Source organism: Cavia porcellus, unplaced genomic scaffold, assembly GCF_034190915.1.
Source record: "Cavia porcellus strain 051 isolate PalLab524CR breed Dunkin Hartley unplaced genomic scaffold, mCavPor4.1 scaffold_17, whole genome shotgun sequence".
Taxonomy (NCBI): Eukaryota; Metazoa; Chordata; class Mammalia; order Rodentia; family Caviidae; genus Cavia; species Cavia porcellus.
Genome location: NW_026947500.1, coordinates 55,364,334 through 55,378,200, shown reverse-complemented (window position 1 = coordinate 55,378,200; position 13,867 = coordinate 55,364,334). Strand labels below are relative to the sequence as shown.

Sequence of the window (13,867 nt, the reverse complement as noted above, 5' to 3'; positions counted from 1 at the left end):
TCTCTCTCTCAACACAGCATAGCAGCACAGGACAAAATGTACAAAACCATTCTTATGTTGGGAAAAAAGAAAAAATGAAAATAAGAATAAATTTAAGAAATAAGACTAAAATAATCACTAACACTTTGACTTCATAATGCATTTATTTCTGACAGCAAACATTGTCCTTTACTTTTGGTTTCTCCCAGTGATTTATTTATTTATTCATTAATTCTATATTTACTGAATTTCTACTCTGTCTCTGATGATGTTCTAGCTTTAAATAAATTTATTGTCCCTCATGTCCTGGAAATATTTTCCATTTAGGGAGAGCAGAAAAAAATCTGTTATGATACATTTAGTAAAGATAGTTCCAAGTTGTATTGTTAAATGAGGAAATTAAATATGAGGATGCATGAAGCTAGTCTGGCAGGATCACACATGGGATGTTTGAAAAATCCTTTCTGAGATGGTTATATTTAGTGTGAAACTAAAGAAACAGAAAAAAACAGCTACTCCCTAAATCCTACCAAGAGGAATACAGGATTCAAGATAGTGGAGCTCTTAGGGGAACTGGAACTCTGAGGTAGAGAATAGCAATAAAAACTATGTGGAAAGTGTTTGTTTAATAGTGTCGTAGAATAATAATGAACAGCTAGAGAGGCAGAAGATACACATACCATCTTTACAATAATGATTTATTTGAAGTGAATTTTAAACTATGGAACAATATTGACATAGATAAGTTTCACACTCACCTTTGAGGTTTAAACTTTTACTCTTGCAGTTATGAAGACAAAGATTTATAGAAGTTGGAAAAAGATACAACAAGGCATATGTTTAAAGTTTTAAAAATATCAGATCACTTATTTGCATCTTTTGGGATGTTTTGAAATAAGATAATGCTTGGTAAAATAAAGTAGAAAAGTTATGTACTGAAAGAATCTGCTAAATATGATGGTTTGGAGGTGAAAACAATGTTCCCTTCTATATAAATCATATGATGAATCAGATGACATACATATGAAATAATTGGATTCAGTACAGATAGAATTTATGAGATTTTTGGAGATGAAGTTTTTGCTCACGACCTACTTTGCACACTGAAGCAATGGTGGTGAAACATGACACACATGTTTTGTTTTTTTCTTTTAGCGAAAAGATGTTAATGTTCAAGTTGTTTTTTCTAAACTAAAATTTCAGTGTTCCAGTTTAAATTCACTGTTGGCCCTTTGTAATAAATAAATGACTTCTGGGTTACAGTTTGGCACTCAGTCTCTGAAAGATGTGCCATATCTGTAGTGTATGGTTTAAGATAGAGTAATTGAATTGATGTTTTCAACACATCACTCTTTGGTCAACTATAAAGAATTTATTAAGCATTCAGATAACTAAATAGTACACTCTGAAGCACATCTGTACTTCAGTAACCTCAATATTAATATTAGAATTTTTGCATCTATTTTCAGATATTTCTGTTTTCAATCCTCATTTTTTTTTCTTTTTGGTTGTTCCCCATTGATTTCCATGCTTTTTCACTGAAGGTCAGTCCCCTTAATGTAGAGGAAGTCCTATCTTCTTAATTTGGAGGAGATGCTTTAAATGACAATAAAATATATGCAAACTTTTTTTATTTTTTATTTTTTTTTATTTAAGAGGAAAAAGAGAAAAACACAAAACAAAACAAAGTGGTGTACGGGTACACGTAATACAGAACTACAAAAAAAAAAAAAAACATAACACTAAGAAATCACCTGTTAATAGATTACATATTATCATCTTGAAAATAGTTGCCCAAATCACAGTATCAACGAATACAAGGTGGACATTCAAACAGGGAGACTGCAAACAGCTGTGTTCAATGATCCAAAAACATTGATATAGTCAGCTATTTAACACCCCTAAACACACTTGCTGTTATATCCGTTAGAGCTCTTTTTCTTTTTTTTCCCTCTCTTTTTTACAACAAAATTTACACATTTTGGATTTTATTACTCCTTAGTGCTTATTACTTTTTTGGGGGGGGAAGAGAATACAGTCAAATATGGCAAAACAAAGCTGTCAGTCAAAACCAAGGATAGACATAGCAAATGGTGTAGAACAGAGTACAAGGTTATCAACAATGGTTATCAACGTTGTCTCTTGTTTCCTTAAAAAGAATTGTCTATCTCATTAGATATTATAAAGTTGGACAAAACAGTAGAGAACAAGACCAATAAAACTTAGGCATTGTAAACATTACAGGACTTCCAAAGAAGACAATAGTCAAACCAGAATGGGTATCTTAGTGAATCTTATTGCCTTCAAAGTAGTTGCCTATGTCTTGAAACTTGATACTATCATATAGAATGGAACAGAGTCTAATCAGTCAAAACAAGATCGTGGGAGTATTACAGGACTTCAAAACAAGTTAATAGGAAATCAAAAAGAGTTACTATTTATATATCCTATTTTTAAAAATTTTTTCTTTAATTAAGACGAACATAAGAAATGACTAAATAATTTTTTTAAAAGAATAAGGGGGAGATTGAGATAAAACAGGACATAACAATATAACAATATAGGTCAAAGCATGACTGTTTCAGCAACCTAGTACTTCACCACCATATAACCCGACTTAATAGTAGTTACCATAATGTCTGTCTTTTTCCTTGAAATATTTGGATAAAACTTCATATACCCTAGCTTCAAATATTTCCATATCAATAAGCCCAGAATAAAGCCTTTCTAATTAATGAATGAAAACTTTATAAGGCTTCAAGGCCACCTAATGGGGAATCATGATTACCACATATTTTTATATATTTGAATCATTACTTACATTAGGGAAACTATTCGGTATTCACACATGCGAGATTGATTTATCTCACTTATGAGTATGGTCTCAAGCTGCGCCCATTTATTGATAAATATCTCAATGTGATCCTTCTTTATAGCTGAATAATACTCCATTGTATAGAAATACCACAACTTTTTTATCCATTCCTCAGTTGATGGGCACTTGGGTTGTTTCCAAGATCTGGCGATTACAAATTGTGCTGCTATAAACATAGGAGCACATATATCACTGTGGTATGATGCTTTCAGTTCTTCTGGGAATATGCCTAGAAATGGAATAGCTGGAATAAATGGGATTTCCAGTCCCAACTTTTTGAGAAATCTCCAGATAGATCTCCACAAAGGCTGTACCAGTCTACACTCCCACCAGCAGTGCAGGAGAGTTCCTTTTCCCCCACAGCCTCTCCAGCATTTGTTGTTGTTGGTTTTCTTGATCCTGGCCATTCTTTCAGGAGTGAGATGGTATCTCAGTGTGGTTTTAATTTGCATTTCTCTAATGACCAATGATGATGAGCATTTTTTCATGTATTTATTTGCCATTTGCATTTCTTCATCTGAGAATTGCGTATTCATCTCAGATGCCCATTTTTGGACTGGATCTTTGAATTTTGGAGGTCTGAGTTTCTTTAATTCTTTATATGTTTTAGACAAGAGTCCCTTGTCTGAGAGAGAGTTCACTAAAATCTTTTCCCAGTTCGTGGGTTTTCTTTTCACTATGCTGGAGATTTCTTTTGACATGCAGAAACTTTTTAATAAGAAGTGGTCCCAGTTATTGATTCTGGGAAGTATTTCCCGTGTGGTTTGAGTACTGTTTATGAATTCTTTACCTACTCCTATGTCTCCAAGGTTTCTACCTAATTTGTCTTCCAATAGATTTAGTGTTTCTGTTTTAATATTCAGATCTTTGACCCATTTAGATTTTAATTTAGTACATGGTGATAGACATGGGTCTAGCTTTAGTTTTCGGCAAATGGAGAGCCAGTTTTTCCAGCACCATTTATTTAAGAGACTGTCGTTCTTCCAGTGAACCTGCTTGGCTCCTTTATCAAAGATAAGCTGGTTGAGTGTGTTTGTAGTTGTGGTTGTATCTTCTAATCTATTACACTGATCTTCGGCTCTGTTTTGATTCCAATATATGCAAACTTTTAAAAGCATTTTATTTTGTTTAGCTGAACTACAGCAAATAATTGTTTACTTTCATTTCAGGTTTATTATTTCTTTGAAAATATTGTAGAGGTCTCATCTCATCAAGCCAGCTTCTGCAGCTGAAGTCTTACACCTTCCTAGGCCAATGCCCTATAGTGGAAGTCCATCTTTTTAATACTGAACCAAAGTAATCGTTTTAATATATTCTCATTGAAATGTTGACAGACATACTTCTATGAGATATATAGTTTATCTAAGCATCTCATTACTACATGGGTTATATGATCTACCTATCTAGAGATCTTTGGAAATAATTGATAACTGTCCTAACAGGATACCTAATGTGGAGTTTTAGCAAGAAGGGACATTATTTTGAGTTAGGTATTTGTGTATATACTTTCCTTTCATTAGTGTAATGGACTTAAACATGAGCTTTTTGTTCATATAATAGAGCAAAGAAAAAATTATTACATAAATAGACTCACTCATGCAAAAACTTAAGAAATGATATGATTAGTTACTACATGAGATCTTACTATTATAATCCTCAAATATAAACACCTGTATTACTGAGAGGAATAATAACTTTATAAATAAACATTAGAATATGTATTATTTTATTTTATTGCATGGTATTATTTCATAATACCATTCAAAATCAAAGAGGGTTGCCTCCTTTGGAGATATGGTTTGGATTTTTTAAATGTGCTTACAAGAAAAATAAATAACATATCCTCTATCCACCTCTACTAAGGAATCTGCTTCTGATTATCAGGGTCAGAGTCCACATTGTGACAGCAGTGAGAGCCCAAATCACAAGTGCAGGTGACTCAGTCAAACATTTTCTGCTGCATCCTTGGGAAGGAGTCCCTGGGGATCAGCTCCCAAGAAAATTCCTCTTCTAGGAATTCAAGGAGACACACAGATCCCTCTGGTTTCCATTTGCATCTTCCTTATTTGTGTTATGAAAATATTTGCCCTTCTATGACAGCAACCCATTTTCCTCCTTCATCTCTCAACAGACCTTTCACATCTCTACACTATGAGTTTCTGTTTATTTTATTGTACAACCTCATATATATATTTGGTAATGGAAAATTAAAGGTTATCTTTTGCAATAAACTTTCAATGCTTATACTCATTGTTCATAACTATGTTCTTCCATGTATCATATTTTTAAGTGACACATTGGTGATTTGATTTTGATGTGTTCACTCTTATCCTACATAAAATCCTGTGCACACTTCTTCAGTGCATGGAAACTACTGCATAAAAATGTATTCTTCTAAGATAATGGCCTCTGTATCTTCCAGGTTTTATGAAAGTTTATACAGTTCTGAACCATGCAAGATTCCTTTTCCTTAAACTACAAAACATTTTCCTGGCAAGAAGAGAGGAAAAGTGATTTTTTTTCTGGAGAAAAGCAATTATCTATCACAGATTATCTTCAAATTACCAACATTTAAGATGTGCAGTGTATCAAAATCATGCTGTCACTTGCTTAAGAGAGGAATAATTTTATCTTTTATGTATACAATGGGTGGTAAGAACCTAGGAAGTGGTGGTTGGGGAATTCACAGCATATAGGTCTAGTACCAGAGGGACTATGGGACAGGAGGACTAGCCAGAGATGTAATACATAAATCAATGGAAATAGATGCAAATAGAATGCACTGCATATTAATATATTGACCTTAGAAATTCAGCTAATCTTTTGAAGATTAACATCTAGGGTATATGAAGAACTCAACAAAATTAGACATGCCAAATTTAAGACTCAAACAAAAATTGACAATTAGAATAAACAATCTCTTCTCTGAAGAAGAGATACTAATGGAAAACAAATACATTTAAAATTTCTGGAATTGTTGGGAAACACAAATGCAAACTAAAATAATACTGAAATCTCACCTTATTCTAGCAAGAATGTTCATTAGAAATTAAAAAAATACCAAATGCCAGCAAAATTGTAGGAAAAAAGAAATCTTTCTACATTGCTGATAAAATTGTAAACTAGTGCAACTACTGTGAAAATCAGTACAGAGATTCTTTCAAATAGTAAAAATAGAAATTTCATTTGACTCATAAATACTGTTCCTGGGTATTTTCCTGAAAGTGTTAAATTTATCATATTACACACACACACACACACACACACACACACACACACACACACAAGCATATTGTAGCATAAATCACAGTAGCTAAATCATGAATGTGACCTATATGCCCACCAATAAATCAATGGTTAAATAAAATGGAGTATGGTGTACACAGTGGAACAGTGTTCAGTCATATGGGGCAGGGGGATAAATACGAGTCATCTTTAGGAAAATGGATTGAGAAATTATAATACTGAATGAAATAAGCCATCTACAGAAGGTTGCATTTCACATGGTTTCTTAATATGAAAGATCAAAAGTATAAAGACTTACAGATGGAAATATAGGAGAGCTGTTAGGAAACAGGGAGACAGGCTTTATAGACATGGGAGGAGGACTGGAAAAGGAATGAGAACAGAAATCAAAGGCTTACAAGCAGCTTACAAATGATTAAATTTCTTTCTATACTGTGTACCAACCCTCTGTTTAAAGTAACTATAATGCATTACAAACATATATTAATTAAAGAAATTTATATAAGTACTAAGGTAACATACAAATTCTCAGATGCTCACACCAAATCTGAGTCATAAGGCCTTGAATTAGTTTTGAAAGACTGCTTTCTCTTCACAGGCATTTCTGCAGTCAATGGAATTGATGCTGTTTTCACATGTGGATCCAGGTACCACCTGTGGCTCTTGGGAAGGCTCGGTTTTTGTCAGTTAAGCTGGGTTGAGGGACTTCCAGGGCTGTAATCAGGTTTATTTCTAGGTGTGTTGATGAGAGTGTGTTTCCAGATGACTTAGGCTTTCAGTCCATAGGCAAAGGGAAAATCCACCCAAGCAGTGCTAGTGGCATCCTATTATTGACTGAATATACAAGCAGTGCAAAAGGTACAAGAAAATATTATTTTCATGTTTTGTGCTGGAACATGTCTTTCTTGCTCTCTATTCTGAGGACTTTGGCTCCAGGTTTTCCCCCATAAGTAGTGCTGTTCTCAGGCTCCTGACTCCGGATCCTGGTTCTCAGGTCTTCTGCCTGGACTACAGGTAAACATCAAATCTCCTCTTAATAACAGGCCTTCATGCTGATCTGAATTAAGTCACCAGATTTTGTTTCCTCTTCCTTAAAGCAGAAGTTCATGGAACTTACTGATCTTCACTGCCATTTAACTCAATTTTCAGAAATAATTTACATAGATAGAGAGGAAGAGATCACAAAGCACAAATCCGCAGAAGTATTCATGAGACTTCTTGATTCTTTCTATGCAGAAACCCATCTTTGATAACCAAATTTTAACTTTGTCTCATAGGGATTGACAAAATAACATTTTAAAGCATAGTGATGTTTTAAAGGTAGGTAGTCATATACTGATTTATACATTTCAATGAAGGACATGTTAAGTAATTTCTGGTAGCTTTCCTGTTTGTTTACCTTTATTATAAAATGTTTTTATTTACATGTCTTAAGATAATAATTAACTGAGGGAATGTAAATAATTATTGTGTATTTGAAAAATAAAAAATTGAGGGATTTATGGAATATTGCAATCAAGATTTTCATGAGGGCATTGCTGTAAAAAATCAACAAAAATTCATCTGGGACCCATCCTGTCTCTCAAGAGCTATTACTTCTTCCTAGTCATACTTCCCATTCTTTTTCTCCAACAAATTTTCTACACTTAAAAAACAAAATAAAAAAATATCAAAAATTAAGTGAAATATTTATAGATCAAATTTCACACAGCCTTAGGAATCAAGCAAAGCTTAAAATTGATCTAAAAATGTGTATTCAGATAAACTGATGAACCTTGGTAAAATAAATTAGTATTTGTTTTAACACTTTGGCATTTAGGGGATATCATTGCATCACACAGTAGTAAAAACACAAATTTTATATAAAAAAAAGTCCAGGAAAAAACACTAAACAAATAAATACTAGGAAAATGCTCCATATTGTAGCATCAGTTGGTCAAAAAAACCGAACACATTGGCTAGAGGAGTATTCCAGGGAAAGACAGGCATAAAGATGACTAAGACAGATATAAAATAACTAAGAAAAAGCTTTCAACACAAGAGAGGAAGGCTAAAAGCAGAAAACATAAAAGGCACAATGTACTCAATATGTAGTTAGAAAAATAGTATATAAATTGAAACATCAATAATTATCTGAAATAGGATGGGCTACATGTTTAATTAAAAGCAATTCTTTCTTTTGAGACAGGATCTTAGTCTGCAGTTCACCCTGGCCTTGAGCTCATTTTATAGCCCAGGCTGGTCTTGAACTCACAACAATCTTCTTGCCTCTGCCTCCTGAGTGCTGGGATTACAAGCTTGTGCCACCATGCCTGGCTTCATATGCCCTCATTCCCTTCTAGAAAGCAATATTAATGACTAACTTTTTATGTTTTCAGAGTAGGGAAATTGGGGAAATAGATATGCAGAATAGGAATAACTCCTAAGGTACAAGAGGGATAACGAATGGGTTGTCCATTAAGGCTTAATTTAATCAAAATTATCTAATCAAATATTGGCAGAAATTACACACAAAATCACAAACGTACTGAAAATAAACACGTATTATCCATGAAAATAAAACCCAAAAGAGAGCTTCAGAAAGTATAAAAAAGTTACAAAAATGTAGTTAAGTGAGTAATTGTTACCCTAAAACAGAAATGCATTTAATAATGGTAACTGAAAAAAAAACAGAGGTAAATTTGTCATTATTATTTGGACAAATTATTCTTTGGACTAAAAACGCCAAAATATCAGAAACAACTGACAAATACCAAAGGGATAACTATATTTAGCTCAAGATTCTAGTATCAATCTGAATGACTGATGGAACAGGTGGAGAGACCAGCAAGGCAAGACAAAATGAGAACAGCCCCAGGAAGCCTTTCATTCATTGATCAGAATGAAATCCCCATGGTGACTCTGAATGAGTAATTGTTTACAGTGGGCTTCCTAATTTAGGGGATCTCCCCACTTTGTCCAGGAGCTTTTATTTGTAGAGTTCTCTGCTGTGAAAATTAGGTTCTTTTTAATATCCCTGACATCTCCCTCTCTCTAGGAAAATTCACACTATTGTGCTAACAACTAATAATTATCACCATTGCAAATAGTCCTGCAGAACAAAATTACCCCATGTCAGTCCTTAGTTTACAGTTGTGCATAACTTCATTAGAAACTAATTATGTTTAAGATGCGTTAATAATCTTTTGTATTACTCTTAAACAACCTTGAACAGGGCACTAGGGGAGCCTTAAATTTGGTCAATTATTGGACAAAATCTAGTTGTATAGTTATCAGATAAAAGAAGTTATAAAATGCATTTTTGTGGAAGAAATAGCATTTAATGTAAAATGTCCCTTCATTCCCTACTTGTGAAAGTATCATTCTAGGTGAAAGTTGCTTACAAAAAACAAAACCCAAAACAAAACCAGAAAATGACTTATTAGGGGTATAAAAGCAGATCATGGAAAGAAGTCATTTTTGAAATCTCACAGCATGGAAGCCCGGCTGCTGCCGCCCACAGCTTTCTTTAGTGCCTCCTTGACCTCCCTGTTCCGGAGGCTGTAGATCAGGGGGTTCAGCATGGGGATGAGCACTGTGTAGAAGACCGAGGCTGCCTTGTCCGTGTCCAGGGAATGGGTAGAGCTGGGCTGCAGGTACATGAAGATGAGGGTCCCGTAGAACATGGTCACCGCCAGCATGTGGGAGCCGCAGGTGGAGAAGGCTTTGTGCCTTCCCTCAGCTGAGCGCATCCTCAGGATGGCAGAGACAATGAACATGTAGGAGACCAAGACGATTAGGACAGAGGCAATGAATGTGAACCCAGCACAGGTTAAAACCCACAGCTGTTTGGAGCGAGTGTCTGAGCACGCAAGCTTGAGCAGAGGCATGTCATCACAGTAGAAGTGATTGATGACATTAGAGCGGCAATAGCAGAGGCGGAAGGTCAGGGTGGTGTGGAACAGTGCCATCAGGAAGCTGTAGCTGTATGGCAGAGAGACGAGTTGAATGCAGAGGCCAGGGGACATTCTAACCATGTAGAGCAGAGGGCTGCAAATGGCCACATACCTGTCATAGGCCATGGAGGCCAGGAGCAAGCATTCTGACACCATGCAAGTGAGAAAGCAGCCCAACTGAGTGGCACAGGCATAGGAGGAGACCGTGTTTTGTCGGTACAGGAAATTTCCCAGCATTTTGGGAGTGATGACCGTAGTGTAACAGAAATCGACAAAAGCCAGGTTGCTCAGGAAGAAGTACATGGGAGTGTTGAGTCTGGCATCTGTTCTGATGACCAGGATCAAACCTAGGTTGCCCATGACTGTGAAGATATAGATGGATAAGAAGGCCAGGAAGAGAGGCATCTTCAATGCCTGCTGATCTGTGAGACCCAAGAGAATGAAGTCTGTCACCTGGGTGCAGTTCATGTCAGCCCTGTGTCCTTAGGACATCTGCATGGCCAAAAACAGGAGAGTGATTTCTAAGGGCACTGTTTGTGACATCGTTCAGACAATCAGTGACTGTATCCTGTACTTCTGGGTAAAGTGTTTTTGTTTATGTGTTTTATTTTCCCCTATATGAAGATTACAATCACACTAGTTTTGGGAATGGGATGAATAGTGGAAAGAGACATTGGTGAGAAAAAAGTACTTTATTTTCCCTGTATTCCATTCTTAAACACATAAATAGGGACTATGAAATACACCATATTATCTTGCTGTAGAAGCAAAGGATTCATATGCTATTTAAAAGGAGAGGTTGACTTTTTCTCGGTTGTGCATTTGTATAGGTGTTGTCATTTGCAACATAAGCTACAATGAATCTACAGCAGTACTGTTGCTAGAACAGAAGGAAACAAACTGCTTATTGTCCCAAATCTACCAGATGTAAAATTTTGTATTTTTTATTTTGCATGAGTGATTTGTTACATATAGCAGTCTGGATCACAACATAATCATAGTTGTACATGAATACGTCAAATACTCGAGGTAATTAACTTTTCGAAAGGCACAATATCATGTTTATATCAGTAAACCTTAATGGAAAATCCTATATTTATGCTTATTTTACAAATTATGTAGAGGAGAAACACAGAAATGTGCAAACATCAGATGCATTTTGTATAAATTGGGCTTTAAAGCCATATAGTGTCTACTAAGGAGCTTGCGGGTCCTAATTGTACTCTTAGAATAATATGTAATATTTCTTTCTTTGGTAGATACCTCATTTCTATCCAAATTTTCAAAATATAACACCATTATATATCAAATTACATTGAAATTGTATTCAGAATAGAATCATGTTTAGTTTCCAAGAGAAATGGAAATTTGTTTTCAAATTAACTTACAAGTCATTTGCAACTATGCTTTGTAAATTAATTGTGGTTTGTATACTATGCTTCAATTTGTGTATCTTTCTGTTTTATCTTAATCACGCTGGCTAATTTTTATAATTAAATTAGCAAATGTCCTAATAATGCCAATAATCCCTGTTTCTTTGGTTCATTCTATTTCCTTTGTCTCTGTCACTTTTACATATGAAAATTTAAAAGGAAATCTTGTTAAAAATTGATGATTCTTTGCACATGCTAAAATTAATCTTGAAAGAAATCTATAAATTTTATAACATTCATCACATATTTTCCAAATATACTAAGAACTTTCAGGTACTAGTAACTCTTGTATATTTTATTGAAAAGTACCATTTTCTAGTGTTTTTACTCAACACATTTATTGAGAAGCAGTGTGTAATAAATTCAAAGAATTCTCAATAAAATGTGCATCACCCTAGAAATCCTAAAAACTGATTAAAAACATTCATATCCAATCATAGCATCACAGAAATATAAGAAAATAGGTATTTAGGGATCCACAACTTCCAAATCTCCAATGAATATATGAAAAAAATGAAAGTCAGTTTGGACTTAATAAATATAGAAAAAATGAAAGCAAAGAAGTAAAAAGAAGCAAAAAGTGAGATAAATTATTTGCTTATTTTGCTTCTCAAACCAAGTCCCTTCCCTGAACATTGTCTATTAGAGACAGTTCATGCTTATTTTTTAATGTAAATATGAGTTTTTACACCACAGTACAGAATATACTTACAGTTTATCAGTTTTGAAACAGCGATGACTCCTTTTGTTCCAGCTAACATGATCTGTCTCTGGTTCCAGCCATCTCAGCTTCCTTTCCTTTAAGGAAAAAAAATATATAAGAATATTACAGGGTAACTTTCCTGTGTATCTTTCAAGGCATATTTTAATCCAGTCTCGTTTATGAAACCCTACTTGCTTTCCCTTCTCCTTTTAACTCAGCATTTTCTCTAATTTTGTTTTGGAAACACTTTGGACATCATCTCATTTATGTCCTTCTCTCCCTTCTCATATCTGTGTCCAACCCTTCTTCTGATGCACTTTAGATGCCTTATGGTCATGAGAAGAGCTATTCTTCATTTGCTAATGAGGCTCCTACCAGCTGTTAGGTGCTGAAGAATATAAGAAATATTTAGCAGTGACATTTGAAAGTTTGTCCAATTTCTCCCAAGTTATATTACTTTGTGTGGAAAATATCCCTGCAATGGCTGTGGTGACCTTTGTCTAATGTATCCCCAGTAAATCCAGCTAAATCTCAACTACCACAAGATTAGAAAGCAACTTGTTCACAGAATAAAATCTAGTCAGCTAGAAAGTTGACCTTTTCAAAGCACAATTCTTAGGCAATTCCAACTATTCAGGAGTATTCATATATCATTGCAAATGTATGTATCAAAAAGTAAGAAAAATCTGGAAAATATTGTTTAACTGCATTTTAGAAAATGTACTCCAAATTGTTTTTACTCTAACCCATCAAACTAATCTGTATTTAAATTAAATTCTTTTCTTGAAATACTACTGTGATGTTGTTATCCATGAATATATAAACTCCACTATCTGGAAATAATCTCTTTTAACTTACTCGACGAAGACATGCTCTTATGTTTCCATGTGGTGAGCACAGATGGCATTGGCTCATGATCCTGTCTGCATCTATGTCCCAAGGGGTCTTACTTCAGAGTCTGAACAAACAAGGTGATGAGGAAAATGAGACTGCATGCTCAATTGGGAGGCCCACTGATGTGGAGCTGTGTTTTGAATCACTGTCTAAGTATCTCTATGTGTCCAGTGTACATTTTCACTAAGATTTATCTAACCCTTAAAATAAAAGTGTACATTTGTTTTTTTAAAAGTGTATATTTGTTTTAAACACATATGTGTTTTAAATTGCTAGTGTCAGTCTGCAGATTTGATATAGATGTGCTTTGGAAATACCAACAGTTTTTGTGATGCATTGACAGAATGTCAAGTTCTTGGCCATGAGTTTACCTGCCAGTCATACGGATGTCAAGAACACATGAAATACACTGCTGGTGTTTTATGTAGGTATGCGGGTGGATTTATACATGATATTATGGACATGAAATTAAAATCTGTGCTTTAGTTTTATACTTTAAAAATTTCTAACAATGAGCTTTTTGCTCTAATGTATGAACACAACATATACAATTGGAAAATAGAAAAAATGCTTAGAAGTTGCCCACAATATAATTGTATTAATGATAAAAGTAAAGATTTCAGGGTGTGTACTCTACAGTCCAGGTATTAGATAATACTTCTTTGTATAGTTGTTTCCCAAATAAGATAGAGATGGACTATCAACCCATTGGTGTTATGCCTAGTGATAAAATGCCATGCCTTGTGATCTGGTACCGAGATGATGCTTGTGTATGTGTGGTATGACATACAAGCCCGTGCAT

The 13,867-nt window shown here is 34.5% G+C and overlaps 1 protein-coding gene across 1 annotated transcript; it reads right to left on the bottom strand.

The window, feature by feature from the left end:
- Window positions 1–4,662: 4,662 nt before the first annotated feature.
- LOC100718655 (olfactory receptor 8U1-like) lies at window positions 4,663–13,447 on the bottom strand. The gene is made up of 3 exons (XM_003465854.2): window positions 13,437–13,447; window positions 9,601–10,510; window positions 4,663–4,707 (listed from the first exon to the last, which is right to left on the bottom strand). The coding sequence occupies exons 1-3, from the start codon at window positions 13,445–13,447 to the stop codon at window positions 4,663–4,665; spliced, it is 966 nt and encodes a 321-aa protein (XP_003465902.2).
- Window positions 13,448–13,867: the final 420 nt, after the last annotated feature.

Coding starts and splice junctions, on each gene's coding strand:
- LOC100718655 (XM_003465854.2), bottom strand. Junction 4,708..9,600: donor AGGAGGCACTAAAGAAAGCT/GTGGGCGGCAGC, acceptor TCCTTAGTAGAG/GTGGATAGAGGATATGTTAT.